We start from the raw sequence: 20,895 nt of genomic DNA on the forward strand, positions 1-20,895 counted from the left end.
AGCATTGTACAGCATCGTGCAGTAGTACAGCAGGCATTCTGCTACGGGATGTACAGACTAGCAGTCCACCTACACTTTACCCAAACACCTGAGCTGTCTTTCCAGTACACTCCATGTCGAACTTCAACCAGTTCAATCACATAAAACACAAGGCTACTCTTATCTGCGCGTTGCGCGTGGTGATACTTACAAGTACTTCTTATTTTCGTAGACATCGTGCAACTTTAAAACGTGAGGGTGTTCGATGAGCTTCAGAATGGCAATCTCCCGCTCCACCTGAAGGACAGAAAGACAGAGACAGAGAGAGAGCTTGAGGAGTTAAGACATTTATTTCACACTCTTCTTATTCCGTCCGTCAGGGGCACCGTGTCAGAAGCGTGACAGGACTCATCGCTCGGAGGCTGAGGGCGCAAATTAAAACACCCTCCCCCTCCCCCCTCCCCCCTTTGCCTTTACTCCATCACTCCACAGCCATGTCACACTGTTAGAACATTTAATGAGCGTTTAATGAGCGTTTGAGATGCTCGCGAGAGATACGGAGCAGCAGAAGCTGAGCGCGGCGGGCCGTGTCTATCGCAGCGTGGCCGTCGTATCCGGCTGGGCGGAGCCCGCGCGGTGGCCAACCGAGCCCACACGGCAGCATGGGTAATTAAATCCATCAGGCCCACACTGGGCTCCCAGTGAGAGGCTCACCCTGATCCGACACAGCGCTGTTCATTCATGGTGTGCCCACTTTCACAACCCGGTATTATATCTTTTAGACAGTATTCCCACAATCCCTTGCAGATAATGTGGACATACAGGTTGATGGTTACCCACTGAGCATGGCTCATTCATGGTGTGCCCACTTTCAGTACCCAGTATTATATCCTTCTAACAGTATTCCCATAATCCCTTGCAGATAATGTGGACATACAGGTTGATGGTTACCCACTGAGCATGGCTCATTCATGGTGTGCCCACTTTCAGTACCCAGTATTATATCCTTCTAACAGTATCTGCAAGGGATTATGGGAATAATGTGGACATACAGGTTGACGGTTACCCACTGAGCACGGCTCATTCATGGTGTGCCCACTTTCAGTACCCAGTATTATATCCTTCTAACAGTATTCCCATAATCCCTTGCACATATTGTAGACATACAGAATGACGGTTACTCACACAGCACTGTTCATTCATGGGGTGCCCACTTTCATTACCTGGCATTATATCATATCCTTCTGACAGTATTCCCATAATCCCTTGCTGATGTTGTAGACATACAGGATGATGATCTCTCACAGACAACTTAACCACACATTATTCCCACATTAAGTCCCTCCCCGCTCCGCTCTCCCCTCCCCTGCACACTGTGCCCTCAGCTCTGTGGAGGCAGGCCCTACTCCTCAAAGCAGGCCTTACAGACAGCGCAAATGGCTTAAGAAAACAGCATCAGCACTGTCGGATAGCACAGCACCACGGCAACATTGCACAGCACTGTAAATACACAGAATACAGCATGTTTATACAGGGCACTGTGATAAACTTCCACCGGTACAGTGGTAAACATAGACATCACCATATTTTCTGAGAGATCTCGTTACTGCTGCACTATAAAGCTTTGTGGCATATCATGAATAATGATATTGTAATGAATCCATAATAATGACAGAAGTCAGTACTCTTCCACTAGGTCACTTCTTGGCGATGCTCTCTTAGCTTGATAAGGCCACTAAATAATCAAGGTCCCCGGAAGGATAAATAAATTAATTCACAGTTTGACAAATGAGCTCTGGAGTCCTCATTAGCCAACTTGTACATATTACAATCTGTATTCACTGACTGCTTTGACACACACGCATGCACGCACGCACGCACACACACACACACACACACACACACACACACACACACACGCACGCACACACAATCCTCTGTCTTTGGAACAGTGGGTCATGCTGCTATGGGTGTGTAAACAGCACTGAGGGTAAGACTGCAGTTTTACATGCAGAGAGCGTTACACTAACACGAATGTCACCTATGCTGCACATTTATTATTTCTTCACTGCAGAAACCCCCCAGAGCATACCAATGTTCTCCTGTCATAGCTGAGCCATCGCGTATGTTCTTGGCCTGCACACCCGTCACAGAGAATAAGCGATTAGCCCCAAAACGCTGATCCCTTGCTTCTCTGACCCAACCCATGAGTTCCATACATTCCTGAACCCCAAGCCAAAACCTGCAGAATTCAGCTCATTTGAACTAAAGTGCTGTGCTGTTTCAATTCCCTTTTTTGCTGTAACTGTACTTGATTTAACTTCTGCCCTGACATCATACTTGCCCCTGCTAAACTGGCACGGGGAGAGAAGAGGAGGAATAAGATTCTGTTCCATGCACATGACTCTACAGACCCCACTGGCTCATGCTGCAGATGGGGAGAATACACTTTGATGCGAACAGAGCAACAGACTGCCTGTCCTCGCGGTGCCTGTGGCTCTACGCTGGGGATAATTTGCTTTTTGAAGAATCACATCATTGGGAATACAGGTCTGAGCTAATCAGGTTAATCGTGGGCTAATGGGAGCTATCAGCTACGCAGCGCACTCCTCTTTATCACCTGCAGATGAGCCGCTCGCATTAACGCAGCGCGGGCCATCCCGCAGCACCTCTGAGGCTGTGCTGGGATCAGTCACAGCTCTGCCACAAGATGAGGTAGACCTGCCAACGTGGCATGACTCCACCTGGAGAACCCCAAAGGCTGTACTGGGAGCAGCCACACTCCTCTGGCTCAAGGTGATGTAGACCTGCCAACATGGCATGACTCTACCTGGAGAACTCCTGAGGCTGTACTGGGAGACTGACCTGCTAAACGTGGTATCCACACACCTGCAGCACCTGTAAGGCTGTTCTGGGATCAGCCACAGCCCTCTGGCTCAAGGTGATGTAGACCTGCCAGCATGGCATGACTCTACCAAGTGAACCCCAAAGGCTGTACTAGGATCAGCCACACTCCTCTGGCTCAAGGTGAGGTAGACCTGCTAACGTGGCATCAAGTCACCTGCAGCACCTGTGAGGCTGTTCTGGGATCAGTGACATAGCTGCTCAAACAGACACTTAGCGTCCCCAGCGTTCACTCCTCAGACTCGGTCACACTGAGCTGAGGCTCCGTGTCATTGGCACGTTAAAGGAAACGTGAACGCAGAGGAAGTCGCACCTGCGTCTGTTGTCAGCGGTATTTTACCATTCGCCCGCATCGCTCCAGAATATGCCAGCATCCCCCCCCGAGAACGCGCCGCCAAGCCCAAAGAACACGCTCGCGTCCCAGGAGAACACAGGAACGCCCCCCGGGAACAGGCCAGAGCCTCTGGAGAGCACACCGGCTGAAGCCCCAGTAACCACGGCAGCGAGAGCGCGACCGCGGCCCCGGGGAACACACACGCACGTGGGGGGGCGGCCGCCGCGGCGGGCGATAAGGATCAGACGAAAGCGGAGCGCGGACGCGGCGAGCCGAGAAGCGTCCCGTCTCTGATGCCACCGGTCGGCCGTCCTCCCGAGAGCGGCCTCCTCCTCCTCGCCCGCCGCACACAGCAAAAAAAAAAAAAAAAAAAAAACCCGTCGGGGAACCCGGGGAAATGTGACACGACATCGCCATCAAAGCGCAGCCTTCAAAGGCCGCCTGTCGCACGGGCCTCCGCCGCCGCCGAGCCCAAACAAACACGGGAGAGAGCCGCGCTCTAATGTGCGCCCCGGTCACGGCGCCGGCGCCGGCTCCTCCGGGCTCCGGGGCGAGCGCGCTCTGCTCCTGCCTTTATCTGTTTACTGCAGCAGCGCCAGTGTGCCAGGGCCCCTCTCCACTCACTGCCAGAGCAAATAAGCTCGCTCGTGTCACCCCCCCCCCACCCCCAACATCAACCCCGCGTCTGCAACTCTCACCCTTTCCCCCCCCCCGCCCCCCAAATCCGCTAAGCACACTCCAACAGAGTTCAAAAGAACTCATTTCCATTTTCTTAAAATATACACAAGGATGTGAAAGTGTCACAGTCTGGGTATTTGCACAGACCCCCATTAGCACCCCTTCACTACAACTGCTTCTCCTCGTTCCAAGTGTGGTCCATATTAAGCAGATACTCCAGATGGTATGTTAAATCAATCTCACTTAAAGACCATTACGCTTAAAACATTGTCCTGCAGGTGGAGGACAAAGTAATGACACTGTCAACCTTTCAGCCCCAGATCTTCAGTTGTCAATAACAATAAATTTTACACTGCTCCCAATGGGAAAAAAACACACACACACACCTCTCTCTCTCTCTCTCGCTCTCTCCCTCTCAAACACAAATAAACACACGCATACACACAAACATCTCTCTGTCCCACTCACACACTCACACACAGACACATAGACACAGACATGTACGCGTACACACACATACACAAGCACATGCATACAGAGCAAACGAGCTTCGCTCACATTCTCCAATCAGTAGTCTCATGTTAATTAACTTATATTTATTCATCCCGTTTTCCTAGCACTTCATTACGGCTGACACTGTTAGAGCAGGAAAGGTTTCCACCACACAAGGCGGGGGGAGCTTGGCTACACCGCCTGTACTCTGCACTGTGGGGGGGGGGGGGGTGTATGATGGAGCTGTAGCCAACTGCATATACTCATTATAACAAGCTCATCTCATCACACACCTGCCATTTCCTTAACTGGGCGCCACTTCCTGTGCCTGATAGGAACTGCTAATGTAGCGTTGAGTTCGTAGAATGAAAGTCAATCTGCACTCCATTTCCCACAGGGGAGGAGGAAAAAAAATCCCCTGATTTAAACTCAAGGTCGAGTGAGAGTGAAGTGGTGACGCTAATCCAAATTGGTTGTGTGATGGAAAGATAATTTGCCTTTTACATTACCTTCATAATCATTATTGAAGTTTGACCATCGGGTCCAAAGGGTCTGCTCAAAATCAAATACTGGCACATGAAATCAGTCCTGCAGAGCCCTGATATTAATGCAATATCCGGGCCACCCAAGTATATTAATGCAAATAAAGTGCCATGCAGTCCTTATCAAAGCCATAATAATAAGGCTTCACAGAGTATGCCCTACCAGGTCTCAGCCCCTATGATAATCACAAAGCTGTGAAATATTTAGCACCTAATGGAGCACTCCTGACAAGTGAACCACAATCCCAAAACTGCATGTTTCACAACAGCCCGCGGTCATCTTGTCCCACTGTGTCCCCTGATAACTTTACTTATTTATTTTACGTTTTGTATCTATTTCATCGTTTTCATTCATTTTGCAATACGCTGTTGGTGTTAGCTGCTACTGATGCCAACCAACACATTTATCATGCACTTGAGAGATATAATTCATTCATTCATTCATTCAAACAGGCCAAAATGCTCACAGCTTATTTTGGGTACAGAGGCAACAGACTGTAATTAAAGCACATGATATACAGTTACAATTAAACAGATGGCCATCTGAATATCAGTCTTTTATGACTGACATGTGATACAGATGCTCACACAGTTATTATTAGAAGTTATTATGTGATTTGGAAATGCGTGTGGACACAAGAAAGTGAAACGGTACACGTAGAGAACGCGGAGACAGACCCAGTTCGGATTAATCTGGCTCAGCCATATTCTTCCCTCAGATGATCCACAGTCCACTCACACAGCAGACAAAGGGACTGTAAGCTATTTAAAGCAATAGAATTACCCATCCCTGTCCCATGGGATCCATCTCTGTCCATGTGCATGATGTGGGTTTGGTCTGGTTAGCACATTCCTATCTATAGCAGGGCAGTCCTCATGACATTAGAACTATGCGTGCAACCAAGTTCTTTCAAGGTTCTCATTTTCTCATTATAATACCATCTTATAACGGAACGTTATAAGAAATTGCTTTACCAAAGCATGAAATTTCTTATTTATTAATATGAAAACATTTTTGCTTCAAATGAAGTAAACACGGCAGAATATATTGCTGCAATGTATTTAAGATGTATCATCTTGAATTGTGTCCTTCTGCTGATGCCAAAAAAATGGACAATAGTCTAGCCTAATCTAATCTAGTCTCACTAATGCACTAAATTAGAGCATAAACAACAGCTGTGATGTAAATACGGAGTAGCCTGAGTAATGGTAAATTGGTGTTCATGAAGCAACGTTAATATAATAATGCGGTGCCAAGCAAATTTCGCTGTGGCTCCATGACCTGAACCACCTCTGCACATATCCAGCCATGTGTGCCGTCCAATATGGGAGGGGAGACCAGGTTTGGCAAGCTCCCGTCCTCCTCTCTCAATATATCACTGCAGCGTCTCTGTCACACTCGCCCAGTCATTATTCCCTGTGTCTGCCTCTCTGCCCCTCTCCTCCAGGCCCGGCTGTCATACAGCAGGCCTGGAGGAGGCCGTGCCTGCGTGCAGGAGCCGCAGATCAAAGCCGGCATTACGGCCATGTGTCACAGCACAGCGGAAAAACTCTCAGCAAACACGATCACAGGGGCACCCAGGATCTCTTTTAACAGAGAGCATCTGCTCCAGAGCGCCCCCCAGGGGTCCGGCAGTGTTCCTGCATCTGATTAATGCAACATGCACGGCGTGTAGCCTTTCATTGGGCGGTGGGAGAAATGGATGGACCAGCAGATGTTCACATAAAGACAGGGGTGGGGACAATGGGAAACGGAGAACCATACAGTCTCTGCCGCCAGAACAAACACAGACTCTGCCTCGTGGACAAACATAGGCTCTGCCTCCAGGCCAAACACAGGCTCCGCCTCAAGGCCAAACACAGGCTCCGCCTCAAGGCCAAACACAGCCTCCGTCTCCAGGCCAAACACAGGCTCTGCCTCAAGGCCAAACACAGGCTCTGCCTCCAGGAAAAACACAGGCTCCGCCTCAAGGCCAAACACAGCCTCCGTCTCCAGGCCAAACACAGGCTCTGCCTCCAGGCCAAACACAGGCTCCACCTCAAGGCCAAACACAGGCTCTGCCTCAAGGCCAAACACAGGCTCAGTCTCCAGGCCAAACACAGGCTCTGCCTCCAGGAGAAACACAGGCTCTGCCTCAAGGCCAAACACAGCCTCCGTCTCCAGGCCAAATACAGGCTCTGCCTCCAGGCCAAACACAGGCTCTGCCTCCAGGCCAAACACAGGCTCCGCCTCCAGGCAGACACAGACTTCAAGCTTCACTTGGGTATTTAGGCTCCATGGGAGCAGCTGGGGCCAAACTGTCTTCCATCTTCACCGAGTCCCTGGTGTCCCAGAGTCTCAGAACTCCTGACAGCATGAGGCGCTCAACAGGATCATGATGTAAGGTGCGAGGGCCGGCCTTAATCTACCTCTGCTCTAATCCTCCCGCATCAGCAAACAGGTCTGTGTTTGCTCTGTATCAGCGCAGGCAGGGTTCTCTCAGACCTGAAGGGATCAGCCCTCTCTGATTTACTGATGCACCCCGGCTCTCCCGAGAGACAGTGATGAACAGCAGCACCAATGAGAGGGAAGACATCTGGACCCGGAGAATCTCGCCATCTCAGAGGATAAATGCATCACAAGGCACAGGCCGAGCCGTTCCTCTCATTTCCATTCATTTTAAAGGAAGCGCAAATATATTCAGGGCGGCAGGATTTGCGCGTTTGCATTCTGAGAGCGGGGGAATGAGAGCAGATCCGAAATTCGCTGAGACGGGTCGGGGGTGATGGATTAACGACCGTGAGGGAAATTGTTCAGCAATCCTGAAGCGCGGGAGAAGGCGTTCTGACGTGAAAGGAGCACACAAAGCACAAAGAGGAATTACCGACAAACCCCCCCCCCCAGCCCTGAAAAGCACAGGCTCTGTATCAGCAGGGCTTTGTGAGTCCAACAGGCCTCGAGGGGCCAGGAGGTTAAAGGAATCCTGTGGTAGCTAGCGTGGCAAACTGAAACGGATAATGCATACAATATAAAAATAATAAATCAGATAAAGGACAATATTCATATTCAAAGTTTATCCAAATCCTGCTGTGGTAAGAAAAAACAAAAAAAAACACATCTCCCCCAAATTTTATGTGGTTTGTATCAACTGTGACTTTGCTAAAAAAAAAAAAAATTTTAAAGTTTGCAAACTGGGATTGCAAGAAAAATATTCCATTGAAAAAGTAGAACTATATTCAAAGACTTGTTTGTGTTGGAAATATGCTAAAGCTCATTTTCCTAAGTGAATGAGTGTAGAAATGTAAATTGGCACACACATACACATGCGTGTGCACACACAAACAGCATGGGCTCGCTAGCCGCGGCTAAAAAGAATCGGAGCCTAATTTGAATGCCAGTTCTCTCGGTCCTCTTATGTTAAGGGCCTCTTCAAGCGGTGCTGTTTGCATTCAGCACCACAGACAGCTCAAACCACCTTTCCCTGCAATCTGCACACAGAGCAGAGGATGTAAGGTGTCTGTTTGTCTCCACGGCAACAAGTTCTCCTTTGGTCTCCGCCTTGAGTGGGAGTACAGATGCGCCGTGCCGGGAATCCTCCGCAGCGAACACAAGGAGAAGCACGAAAAAACCCTGGTGCTCAATGTCAGTTTGAAATTACGGTACGGGAGCCAATGGCGGGGTGAGTAGAGCAGGGGGTGTGGCTCGCTCTCACGTCGTTTCCCCACTGACACTCGCAAGCCAGTTCAAGCACGGGCCTCCACAAAAGGGAGCGCCCGCGCCTGCAAAAAGACCCCCGGCCAGCGGCGGGATCAGAGAATCCACTCCGAAGATAAGAGCGCCTTTGACCCCAGTGCCTTGTCCTTGTCCCATCTGCATTGAAGCAGCTGATTCACAGCGTCTATCGCACGTTCCTCCCAATCGCCCGCTCTTTACAAGGGCTCTTCTTTATGGCGCGGAACGGAAAGTCGAGGGTAATCAATGCTGACCTCCGCCTTTAAATCCCTCCAGCCACTGTACTGCAGGGCTGGACTGAAACCAAAGGCTCTTTTCCTGAGCGAGAGTCGCCTGATCACACGCCGATACAGGAAGGGGAAAGAGCAACCGCACAGAGAAGCACCCGGGTTCCACATTCAGACGCTGCCTCTATGAAAGAGAATCTTTAAAAGTCTCCGGAACTGTCATCATTACGCGGTTAGGTCAAACGAAAGAATGAAAACGCAAGAGAGACAGAGATACTGGTGCTGTAGCAGATACAGACACGGCAGAGATGTACAAAGCACAGCGCGCACACACACACACACACACACACACACAGAGCACAGAGACACACAGCACAGAGACATACAAAGCACAGACACAGCGCACACACGCACGCACACACACACACACATTACATTACAGGCATTTAGCAGACGCTCTTATCCAGAGCAACTTACACAACTTTTTTTACATAGCACTTTACATTGTATCCATTTATACAGCTGGATATATACTGAAGCAATGCAGGTTAAGTACCTTGCTCAAGGGTACAACGGCAGTGTCCTTACCCGGGAATCGAACCTGCAACCTTTCGGTTACAAGCGCAGTTCCTTACCCACTGTGCCACACTCCGTCCTACACACAGAGTACAGAGATACACAGAGACACAGCAGTGATACACAAAGCACAGAGACACAGAACACACACACACAGAGGACAGAGACACACAGAGACACAGCAATGAGACACAACAGAGACACACAGAGCAAAGAGACACAACAGAGATACACAGACAGGCAAAGAAGCACAGCAAAGAGACACTGAGACACAGTAAAAAGAATCAGCAGACGCAAAACAGGACCAACTCCCCAGTGGCACAAATACTGTATCTTCTGAGGATGCAATTGTACTGTGTATTTTACCACTCAATAATGAATGAAGACACAACATCATTTTAAACAGAACCCTACACTCAGCAAAAACCACCACTAAAGCATGGCGTTGGCAGCAAGTTATAAAGATACTGTTTATCTTTTTCCTGGGCCAAGCTTTTTACAACAGTCTACACGCTTTGGGTCCACTTGTTCATACAGAACTTTTACAATGTGCTTCATAAAGCCTTGAAAAAGCAAAGTACATTTGGCAGAGAACGCCAAGTTGGCAGATTTCTCTCTCACCCTGGGTGAATTATTTTCATTTCCTTGCTTATCTCTCTCCTCCATCTGTAAATTCCTCAGTCCCAACTTTCTCCATCTGTAAATTCCTCCATCTCTCTCTCCCAGTCTTCCTCAATCCTCAAACTCTTCTCAATTACTTTCCTCTTTCTCTCCCTCTCCCTGCTGCGACTTCCTTCCATCCAACTCTCAGAGGAAAAGAAGCAGACCCTGGTTCACTGAGACCAGCTGACCTGAGTCAGACAGGTAAACGCTCTCACCCTCAGAACAGACGAAAAGGCAGAAGGGATGGAGAAATACAGATTATACAAATACAATGTCATGCCCTGCCATATTATCACAGAGTGGAGGCAATTAAGAAAAATTGTGCGTTGACCAAAAACACTTTAGAAGATTTCCCTCAAAGACAGTCAGTGAAAGAGCACTGGATAAGTGGCATTAAAACACTAAAACTAAGACAAAGACTAGAGATGAAATAAGTGAAATGGCTGTAAGGGCTCCACACAGCCCAGAGCCCAGCCTGAGGGCCTCGTCTGTCACACCGCACAGCTGGAAGCATCCCCCAGGAGCTGCTCTCAACACCAGGGCCGGATTCAACACAAACACTGACAACAAATCAATACTGACAAATATACATATACAGCCTCCACTGTCAATGGAGAGAGTGGCCAGTGCAGAGTATAACCCCCCCCCCCCCCCCCAATGACTTCCCGCAGCTTTACAGAAGGGTCAGGCTGTCTCCCCCCAGACTGATCGATGCTGTGCTTCATATTTCTATGGTGCCCAGAGGGAATTCCCCCTGCCCCTCCCCCACAACTCAACCTCTCCATGATAAATTTTCCCTCCTTGGTGGACATGTTTTTTATTATTTTAATAAATTGCTCTTGAACTGTCTATATCTTTGCAATATATTGCAATACATCAATTTTACTGATGATCAGCTTATCAGCCAAGACACTTCTGTGCAATAATTAGGTATCTGGTGATTTTATATCTTCAAGGCTACCGCAATACAGAGACCCCTGCACCCTGGGTCTGGTTTGGCTCACTGTGAGCTCTGTCAGCTATGAACTGGCTCTGGGGTCTTCGTAGACAAGAAAGCCCCAAAGAAAATATTCTTTTTCTCTGTTCCAGTTACAGCATCAGGTGACAAGCTAATCCCTGTCAGAGGGTCATAAATGAGACAAAACCATCCTCGAGACGGGCACTGTGGTTCTCCAGAGTTCACAGTGATGGTCGTTTCGGTGGTGCTTAGTGTTTCCTCTCAGGTGATTCCGAACAGCCCGTTTGTGTTCCCCAAGGCTCCTGACACAAGCCAGGGCATGACAGGGGTGTAATGGTGGGGCTGGTGAGACAAGGGAAGCAGAGCTGACAGATCAGTGAGCGGTTCCATAGGGGCACAAGAAGCAGAGCCCTGTACTCACTCTCCTGCTGTCTCCCCTATCTCCCTCTCGTTCTCTCCCTCTCTCTCCCTCTCTCTCCCTCTCTCTCAATTGCAGATGTACAGTAACATCGCCTGTCTAACTACTACTTCCTTTACAGACCCTTAGATCTGCCTGTCTAACGTTCACTTCCCCCATTTGACAGTTATAGCCAGCACGAAGGAGACAGAACTCCTAACAACTTTCACAAGTTTATAATTAACTCCCATTGCCGCCAATAATCTGCAGTTGCCATGACAACAGACTCTCCAAACACCGAAAATAACTCGGACGTGTCAGCGCGCGGGGTGACCTACAGGGGGGAGACGATCACATGGCAGCGGAGAACATCTCCCACGCGGCGCCAGGATTCACGCCGACGCTGGGCGGCGTCGACACCCTCACCTCCTGACCGGGGGAAGTCACGCGACGGTAAGGCAATGACGTCAGCAGCCCTACTCCGACGCTACGCATCCGAATAATGAAAAACTGAGCTCTGAGGGGAATTTCATTGGGGAGAGATACTGCGGCAGCTGCACCAAACGCACCCCTGCCCCCCCGAACGAAAACAACGGAATCAGCTCCTCAGGGAGAAGAGAGCACAGCCACTGAAGGACCAAACAATGTGGGGGCAATAATTCCTCACTTTCTCCCTGTCTATGCCCCCCCCCTTTGTCTCAATTAAATTATCAATTCAATTCAACCCCGATAAGCTTGACAGGACAATTTCCACACAGAATCAAAATGTAATAGCAGTACAATATAAGAAACAGGAACAATAATTATTATTTACCCAGCGAGCTAAAGGATTGGAAAAGGGCAACTAAAGATTTTGATTTAAAAACTTTTATTTCCAGACTGCACCTGCTCATTAAACCACAGAGAACAGGATGACAGGAGCAAAAACAAACAAACTGCACACTCAGCCCAAACTGCTCCCGAGCACTCTCACGTCAACAAAACAAACAACAACAACCACTTCACCCATCTCTCTCTCTCCCTCCATAATATCAACCTCTCTCTCCCTCCCTACCTCCTTCCCTCCCTCCATAACATCTCTGCGCCGGGTGCTGTGTGCTCAACACGGATGTCATAATCTCTCTAAAAGACGACTCCCACGACTGCCATCTACCCTCCTCCTGCCTCAAATGCATTTCACCTCTTAATTAATGGCATTCATCATGCATACTCGGTAAGCTGTAAATGCTTTCATGGTCATGTGACAGCGACACAGACGATGAGATATCGGGGATATCTTCATCTGCGTCATTACTGCCATCCTTTCAAATTCGCTGAGTCGCAAGTGCAATTTTCCCCTAAATTGTCGCATTTGAGCGAGAGATTATTCCCTAACAGATGCATGCTGGGATACTGCCGCACAGGGGAGATGGTGAGGAAGCGAAGTGTTTTCAGCGAGACTAGAGTGACAGAGCCACATACTGCATATATTTACATTAATTCATATAATGGAAAACACAAGGCGTTAAATTGTGATTTATCGAAATAAAAATGGCTAAATATGATGATGCTAATTAACTCTGACTGCTAAAAAAATGTGGAAAAAACTTGCCTTAATATTCCAGGCACAACACTGGTATTCTACAATAAACACTTCAGCATGTGATAAACAGCAATTTATGGCGAAAAAACGTGTTGCCAGCAGACATCATATTCAAATGGTTTCTTTATAGGCCCTATGAAAGAGAATGAGGCTTTATCATATTACATTCTACACAGCTTAATGTTGCTCCCAAGGCATGCTCCAACAGCCCAGCTATGAAGAACCCTCAAGAAACTGAACCTGAGGAGCCATTAAAACAAGCAGCCCAGCCAGGCTTTTTAACTGAGCTACTCCACAACGCGTCCACCCAGGTCCCAGTTACCCTCCCTTCATAAATGTGTCTTATTTTAATACGTCAATTTCTTCTCATTACCCCTCAAGTCCCTTCTTCAGTAAAGAAGACAAAAAGATTAATGGACATATTAATTATGCATTGCCTCTTGAGCCAGTACTTAGTGAGTTTACCAAGGAAGGTATCAGTAGCAGTCAAATTACACCATGTCCTCTGAAACTGAGCATCCTGTTGTCCTCAGATTAGTCAGGTGTTTATTAAAAGTAATTACATAAATCAAGAAAGCAAGCATGCAATCAACTCATTTTAAATACTTGGAATAATAATCATCATAATAATAATGATGATAGAAATAAGGAATATAAGGAGAATCATCATAATCATCATCATCAGGAACACCTATAAGAAAATCATACAAGCAATTAGTGAAATAAGCAATGTAGTCTTACCTTCATTAAAACAGATTCACTGAGTTTCTCCCGGTTGACAATCTTTATTGCAACTTTCTGACATGTGACACAGTGGATGCCCAGCTTCACCAGACCTGTGAAACAACAGGGAGCCTTCAGTTAGAGGGTGACATGGTTTGCGTTCTTATTGAAAGTTAGCACACTGATGTCATCTTACATGTCAATGAAAATATGCACTAACACAACACAATTCAACAAGCAAACACACAATTCAACAAGCAAACACAGTCATACTTGTTGAATTGTTAGTGCATGCACACATACAAACTTGAAAGTTTGTATATTCAGGAGTGAATATTTTAGGACACATTTTGAAACTGATCCCAACACAGGAAGTGTAAATGGTATCAGATAATAACAACCAGCCTTGAAAAAAATGACATCAGAATGGGCCACATCACAGCCACAGTGGAAGCCTGTGTTCTCACTGAGCTCCACCAAAAGAAAGGAAATCTCATTGTGTGTCACAGTGCCCCAGCACGCCCATGCTTATTACTGACACTCATATTCCAGCACCGGCACATACATCAATATTTCAGCACTGATTGCCCCTCTGGATCACCTGGGCCCAGGGCTGTGGGAGGATCCAGGTGGGCTGTGGGGAACAAACCCCTGCCACCGTAAGCGCCTTGTAGTCCCCTCGGTCTTCCGCGCCGAGTTAGAGCCGGGATGAGATCATCTCTGACACTCCTGACATCTCATTAATCTGCGTGTCACTGCGGCACACGGGCCCAGGGGCCGGGGCGAGCGGCTGCCAGGCCTTCGGAGGAAGACCGTCTGCATCATGCGAGATAATGAGCGTTTCATCGAGAGTTTAACTCCCTCAGACAGACACGTGTGGCACAAAGCAACCGTCACGGAGGCACATCCGGTGAACGCGCATCACCAGCAGGAAACCGCGGTGCGAACCTGCCTACGGGTCACCGCTGACGGAGACAGTGAGAGGTTCGAGGGCCGGCCGTGAATACGATATCTGCGGTGTTTGGGAGCCTGATGTTAACAGAATGAGTGAGGCGTCCGGAAGCTTGACGTGAAATGTTCGGAAGGACATTTTCTCTCAAACACACACATATGTACATACAAACACATGCACACATAAGGAGAGAGAGACAGAGACAGCAAGAGAGAGAAGAGCTCAAGGAGTTATCTAGTGAAGGCTTTGAACAGCTTCAGAGCTGCTCTCTATCACAGTGCCAGGGTTTGGGTCATCATACGGAAATAGCCAAGATTACCACTTCAGAGTACTGCAGCTTTATTCATCTCCTCTTCCTGAATCCAAAAGGAATTTTTCTTATCCAAAAGAACTTTTAACACACCTGCATCAAAGCAATGGATTCTCCCAGCACCTCCCCTACATCACAGCAGAATGGACCCTTCCAACTCAGCTGCAGGCATTTCAGCAGAACAAGGGGAATCCCCGCCTACCTATCAGCAGTCTTCCAGGGGCTGTATTTTAGTTATTCTGGCAGTATTTTATTGCTCTTTCAAGCTTCTATGGGCAGCAAGTCCCTTTACGGCGAGTTGTAAAATGTCCGTTCAGTGTCTCGTTTCACAAGCGCTGCACACATTTAGGGGGGATGTGACCGACGACCAAGAGAAAATGACCTTTCAGAAATTATCCATTCAATACAACGATCATTAAACAAAGTAGGGAAAAGCAACAGAGCCATGGAGGAAAGTACAGTGGTGATTAATAAAGCAATCAACTGCAGTCATCCTCAGTGTACCATGCACACATTGTGTGGGTTTACATTTAGTGCCGCACGTCATAGCACCATTACCATTAGGGACAGGCACGAGCAATGGATTGATCGATTGCCTGTCGGATACGTGCCTGCTCGATCCTTATTTTCTCAAAAAGGCTATGCAAGTACAACTAGGTGTCGGAACTTGGCTTCATTTATTAATTTATCATGAAGTAGCCAATGTAAAATAAAATAAAAAGAAGAAATACATTAAAATAGAGGACATTTGTTCATCTAATATGAACAGAATAAAGCAAGTATATATTTTCAAATGCATGTTTTGATTGCAATTGCAATTATGCTTTTCGTTTGTAAGCTGTATAAGTGAGATAATGTCAGAGCGGCTGAGCATTATGCAGTTTTAATGCCCTGCACTGAGGGAAACTGCCCGAGGCAAATTTACTACCTCCGTCAACTGCAATAAAAACACACATTTCAAAATATACGATTCCACTGAAAAGGAAACATCATTACTTAAGTATTCCAGCAAATACTCCATACCCTATAGGCTGCCACTTAGGGACCAACACGTCTTTCTAGTTCCTCTGCCGGGTAACCCACTCCTTCCCATTTTATTTCCTTTTCTACTAAATATTTTGTGTTGCAAAGCACAAACATTAGCTTCAGTAAAGTCTACGGGCTTCACACTAGCATAACGACTACCTTGATAAAGACTGAACTGATTCAGTACAGGCCTCTGCTGCTAACTAGCCACATGCCTTCCGGACTTCACTTGAAATCAGTAAGCAGGCTGACCTTTACAGCTTGGTGCTATGGATCACCAAAAAAAACTATATTGTATTTTGTACTTTGTCTCTGTGATTCACCTAGATTTCTCTGCATTTACTTGTATATCATTCAGCACAAAAGCATCTGCTAAATGTAAATGTGAACTGTTCACTCTTATTTCTCACAGGTTGAGTCACTGCGTTCTCGTATCTGAAAGCGATGTGCTGTTCTGGTCGCTTGCCTCTCAGCCAGTCAGAAAATGCTTGTTTTCAGTGGTACGGGGATCTGATAATAGTTCCATTCAAACAATCTAGTTTGCCAAAGTGCAGTTATTGCTCAAAAGCTGGCCATGTTGGTAAAGAAAGCCTCTTACAGACGAGGAGATCTCTATTAAAGAGGCCTTTTAGAGCTCTTTTAAACACGTGCTTTCCGGCAACGTACAATGGGTAATATCTTACATCTGAGTCAGAACACAGTCAGAAAGGTTCTCATTCAACGGTGAAATGGTAGCATGCTGTGGCAAGCGTGCTTCAGGCAATGTGGAGGACACCTGTGGATGAAGAAGGTGAAGCGGTAGGACCCCAGCTGCACACTCACAACAGATGAGGGAGAGTCCCGCTGCCCTTCTGCCAATTACTCAGAAACCTTCAGAAACTATTGCCTATAAACCTTGCAAATCCATATGCAAGATCTCTCTTTGTAGCAGGTAGCATAAACGCAAAGCAACCATGTAACATGTTTTTTTTTTCCCCCCCAGAAGAAATTCACTACTCTGGAGTGACTTAAAGAAATGAAATTCCCTCAGTAACTACCCCTCACCCCCACAGGCACCACCCCGATCTCCACAGCACCCAATTCCCCTCCCCACCTGCTCTCCACCCTCCATTCACTGCAGAACAGCGTCTTTAAAATATTTTGATCACATCCTCTCTGAAAAGGCAGATTTAGAGTAATTATCCACCCGGCAAAGTGAAAGGCGAAAGCGGGGTTGTGTAATGCAGACGGGCTGGGGCACGCAGACAGGGCGACAACTGCAGACGAGACAGGAAGTGACCTCTGTAAGCAGGAAGTACCATGCGCGCAAGGGCAGCACCAGCATATGTATTCTGAAGCTGCCCTTATTGTGAAGCACACTGTGGAGGCTCTGATTGGTACAACAGAGGGCCCAGGCCAAAGAGAGGCTCCTTAGGCATGGCAACCATTATGACTCGACAAACGACACTGCATTTCATATGAATGCTTCCTAAATAGTACTACATTTTTAAGTGTGTTTTTTTTCTCTTGCAAATCTATACCTCAGAAATATTCATGTAAAAGTGAAAGTTTTTGACATTTGCTAGCTCACATCAATTTGCTAGGCTGGCAGTGTGAAATGGCAATTTTCCAATCATTTACAATTTTACAATTTAGAAATCTGGCAGACACCTAGGCAATAAGGCAAGATGATTTCCAGAAGGCTTAAGACTACAAACAATGTGCTTACTCCTAAGTGCACCAATAACTATAGCTAAACCAGAAACCAGAAATGCATAGAAATGCTGACAGATGGTGTAGCAAACAGTAAAGTATGTGTTTGGGTTTCTGTGCTGTAAAACTGCATGCAAGGGCGTCTGTGCTGTAAAACCACATTCTGGGGTTTCTGTGCGTGTTTGAGTGTTTGCGCTGTAAACTGTCTTTGAATGACTGTGCTGTAAACTGCATATTTTGGTGCCTGTGCTGTAAATTGCATGTTTAGGGGCTTGCTTTAAAATGGCCGTTCGTGTATTGTGTGTTTAAATAAATAAATGCAATGAACCAAAATGTTATTACTTTCACAAGGGAGTATGTCAACAACATTTACTGGGTTATCATGGCAATACAGATATAGATAAATGTAATACATCACAATACTGATAAAAGATACAGATATGCCTGCATACTCAAGAACAGACATCGCCTGTGGGAAAATAAGCAGTGTAGCAGAAACTAAGTTCAAGTTTTCAAATTCCTCCCACATATTTCTAAATTTTGATGGATGAACTTTCACACAACTAAAAATCCAAGGCACTGAAAGGGTGGTAGGTGGAGGTGGCCATGTGTCCTTATTGATATCTGCAGCCATTATTATTGTAAATAAAGAGATAGAGACTTTATCATGACGTCATTAAGATTCATCAGTTTCCTGCTCTGTCTGGGGAAGCCTCATGGGTCAGAGTCTGGGGCAGGCTAGGGGCACCCTGCGTATGAGTGCTCATAACCTGCACTAAGAAACCTGGGAACTGCGTTAAAAAGGAGGAGTATATTGCAATGAGCTGAAACTCCTGGCTGAAATAACTGCCATACTAAAAGAAAATTATCTCTGCTGAATAACATCATGGTCATTTTTATAGTTCATCTGCTCTGACAATTCTCAAACAAAAACCTTACAGCCCAGGAGTGTCATTAATACTGAGTCATAATGAAGGCTACAAAAACCCAAATGCTTATGTGCATGTTAATTAAAAATATTTATTCAGTATGATTCTCCATATATCTATAACTTTTGTTGCATTTACTTGACTTTCATTGTATCGCAAAGACTCAGTGTAACTCAATGGATTTCTCTGACTCCTGGGATATTCTTGGTGAATCAGTAACTCCTGGGATAGCTCAGAGTCTCTATGACTCCTAATGTAGGTCAGTGCACTGTATATCTGTGACTCCAAGCACAGCTCAGTGTACTGTCTCTGTGACTCCTAGCAGCTCAGTGTACTTTACCTCTGTGACTCCTAGAATAGCTCAGTGATAATATCTTAGATATCTTAGTGAAACTGTAACCCATAACACAGCACAGTGCATTGTATCTCTGTGAGTCCTAGCATAGCTCAGTGTACTGCATCTCAGTGACTCTCCATCTAAGTCCCCGGGAAAACTTTAAACGCAAATGTGATATGAAATGTCTACATTTCTATAAAATCCTCAGCATCCCGTTTCAGAGGCGCTGTGGAGGAGAGCATGCTGGGGTCCCAGGGGCATATACACTTGGCTGTCAGAACCGGCTCTGGGGCCAAAAGCGACTGATGCGCTCTGAGACCCTGAATTCTAAATGAATCCTGGCAGAGGTGAACTCTGCAGGCTGTCCAGCATAACACTCAATTAGAGGGAACTTGTCTGGGTTAAATGAGCGGAGGAGAGAATGCCCTTTGGGTGGGGGAGAAGTGAGGGATATATCATTAGAGCTTCTCTTTCCTCCTCTACCTTCCCTCCGTAATTATTCCCTCCATCTGCACAGCAACATCTTCCGTGTTAAATCAGCACGGGCACTTCTAACTGTCACAGAGCGCACGCAATGCCTTCTGGAACCTTCGGTCAAATAAACTCTGTGAGAGCTGAACTAACACTGAACACTTTGCTTCTGCTTCTCCTCGGCGCAGGTTTGCTTTTTGTGCTGAGTGAGTTACTGCGTGCTGCCTCAACACTCTCCGTATTAAACAAAGGGCGAAACCGCCAGAGAAAAAGCCAGTGCTGCTTTGCTGTTTTCCTCATTTATTTCTGACAGGGGAGAACAGATTGCACCGCCACGCAAAGCCTTGGCAGAATGGGATAAGATGCACACTCTTCAAAGCCTTCATTTTAATACAATTATACAAAATTATGCAATATATTATATAATAAAGAATATTAGCTGAGATAAACACATTGTGCACACCATTCACGCTGTGAAGGCTATTTAGTCATGTGCAACTCAAAGCTCTCCCAGCACCCGTGTCTCGCTCTCTCCATTTCTCCCTCCCTCCCTCTCTCTCTCTCCCTCCTTCCCTCTCTCTAACCCTCCCTCCATTCGTCTCTCTCCATCCCTCCCTCCTTCCCTCCTTCCCTCCCTCTCGCTCTCCACTCCTCATCTCATTCTCCGTGCATCTCTGTTTAGTTCTTGTTAAAGCGCCTCTCGACCGGGTCGAGCGGCGAATCCAGAAACGCGGCCGCGTTATTCCGTCCGCACGCTCACTTTAACAGCCTCTGTTTGAGCCTGCGGAGCTGCGGAGCTGCAGGCTCCCTGAAATACGGCCGGACGCCGCGCCTCCTCCGCCAGCTCCTGGAGGCTCCGAGCGACCTCCTCTTCCTTCTCCTCCCCCTGCCCCACAGGACAGACCACACTCAGCTCGTCTGGATTACAACAGGTTACTCAGCTCAGATAAGGCCTGGCCACAGGAGACTCTAATGAGCACCGCTAACAGATAATACCCCAATCAGCACCACTAACAGATCATTCCCTAACATCATAACAAACTGCCAAACTATTTTCAAATAAAAGCTATCATTGAAGGTACCAGAAAGAGGACTTGTACACTATTAATGGAAGAAAGATATCAAAGACACTGAGAAGCTCATACGCACGTAAACATACAAGAAAACATAATAGACACTGCCCTTGAGTCTTATTATGCAAGACAGAGAGATAATATTTTCTTAGGTTTTATACATGATACCAGGTCATACAAGCCAAAAACTGTTTTTTTCTTCCCACCGGGGAGTTATTATTTATTTCATTTTTTTTACCTCAACTGCTAATTTTTGGGGGGTTCAGGGCCAAGTTTTTTTGCAAATCAAATTAAATTGCACTGAAAATAAAAATCCAAAGTTTAACTTCAACAAAAAT

General features: G+C 46.8%; 1 protein-coding gene across 11 annotated transcripts in view; it reads right to left on the minus strand.

The window, feature by feature from the left end:
- Nucleotides 1-20,895, minus strand: part of LOC135255657 (serine/threonine-protein kinase BRSK2-like) — a 114,912-nt gene that overhangs the window by 38,987 nt on the left and 55,030 nt on the right. For all 11 annotated transcript variants that reach the window (XM_064337129.1, XM_064337119.1, XM_064337121.1 and 8 more), the window contains 2 exons: nucleotides 13,786-13,880; nucleotides 191-276 (listed from right to left, as the gene is read on the minus strand). In XM_064337129.1, the coding sequence (XP_064193199.1) occupies nucleotides 191-276; nucleotides 13,786-13,791 (92 nt within the window). In that variant the 5' untranslated portion in view covers nucleotides 13,792-13,880. The remainder of the gene's footprint in view (nucleotides 1-190; nucleotides 277-13,785; nucleotides 13,881-20,895) is intronic.

Source organism: Anguilla rostrata, chromosome 5, assembly GCF_018555375.3.
Source record: "Anguilla rostrata isolate EN2019 chromosome 5, ASM1855537v3, whole genome shotgun sequence".
Classification (NCBI taxonomy): domain Eukaryota; kingdom Metazoa; phylum Chordata; class Actinopteri; order Anguilliformes; family Anguillidae; genus Anguilla; species Anguilla rostrata.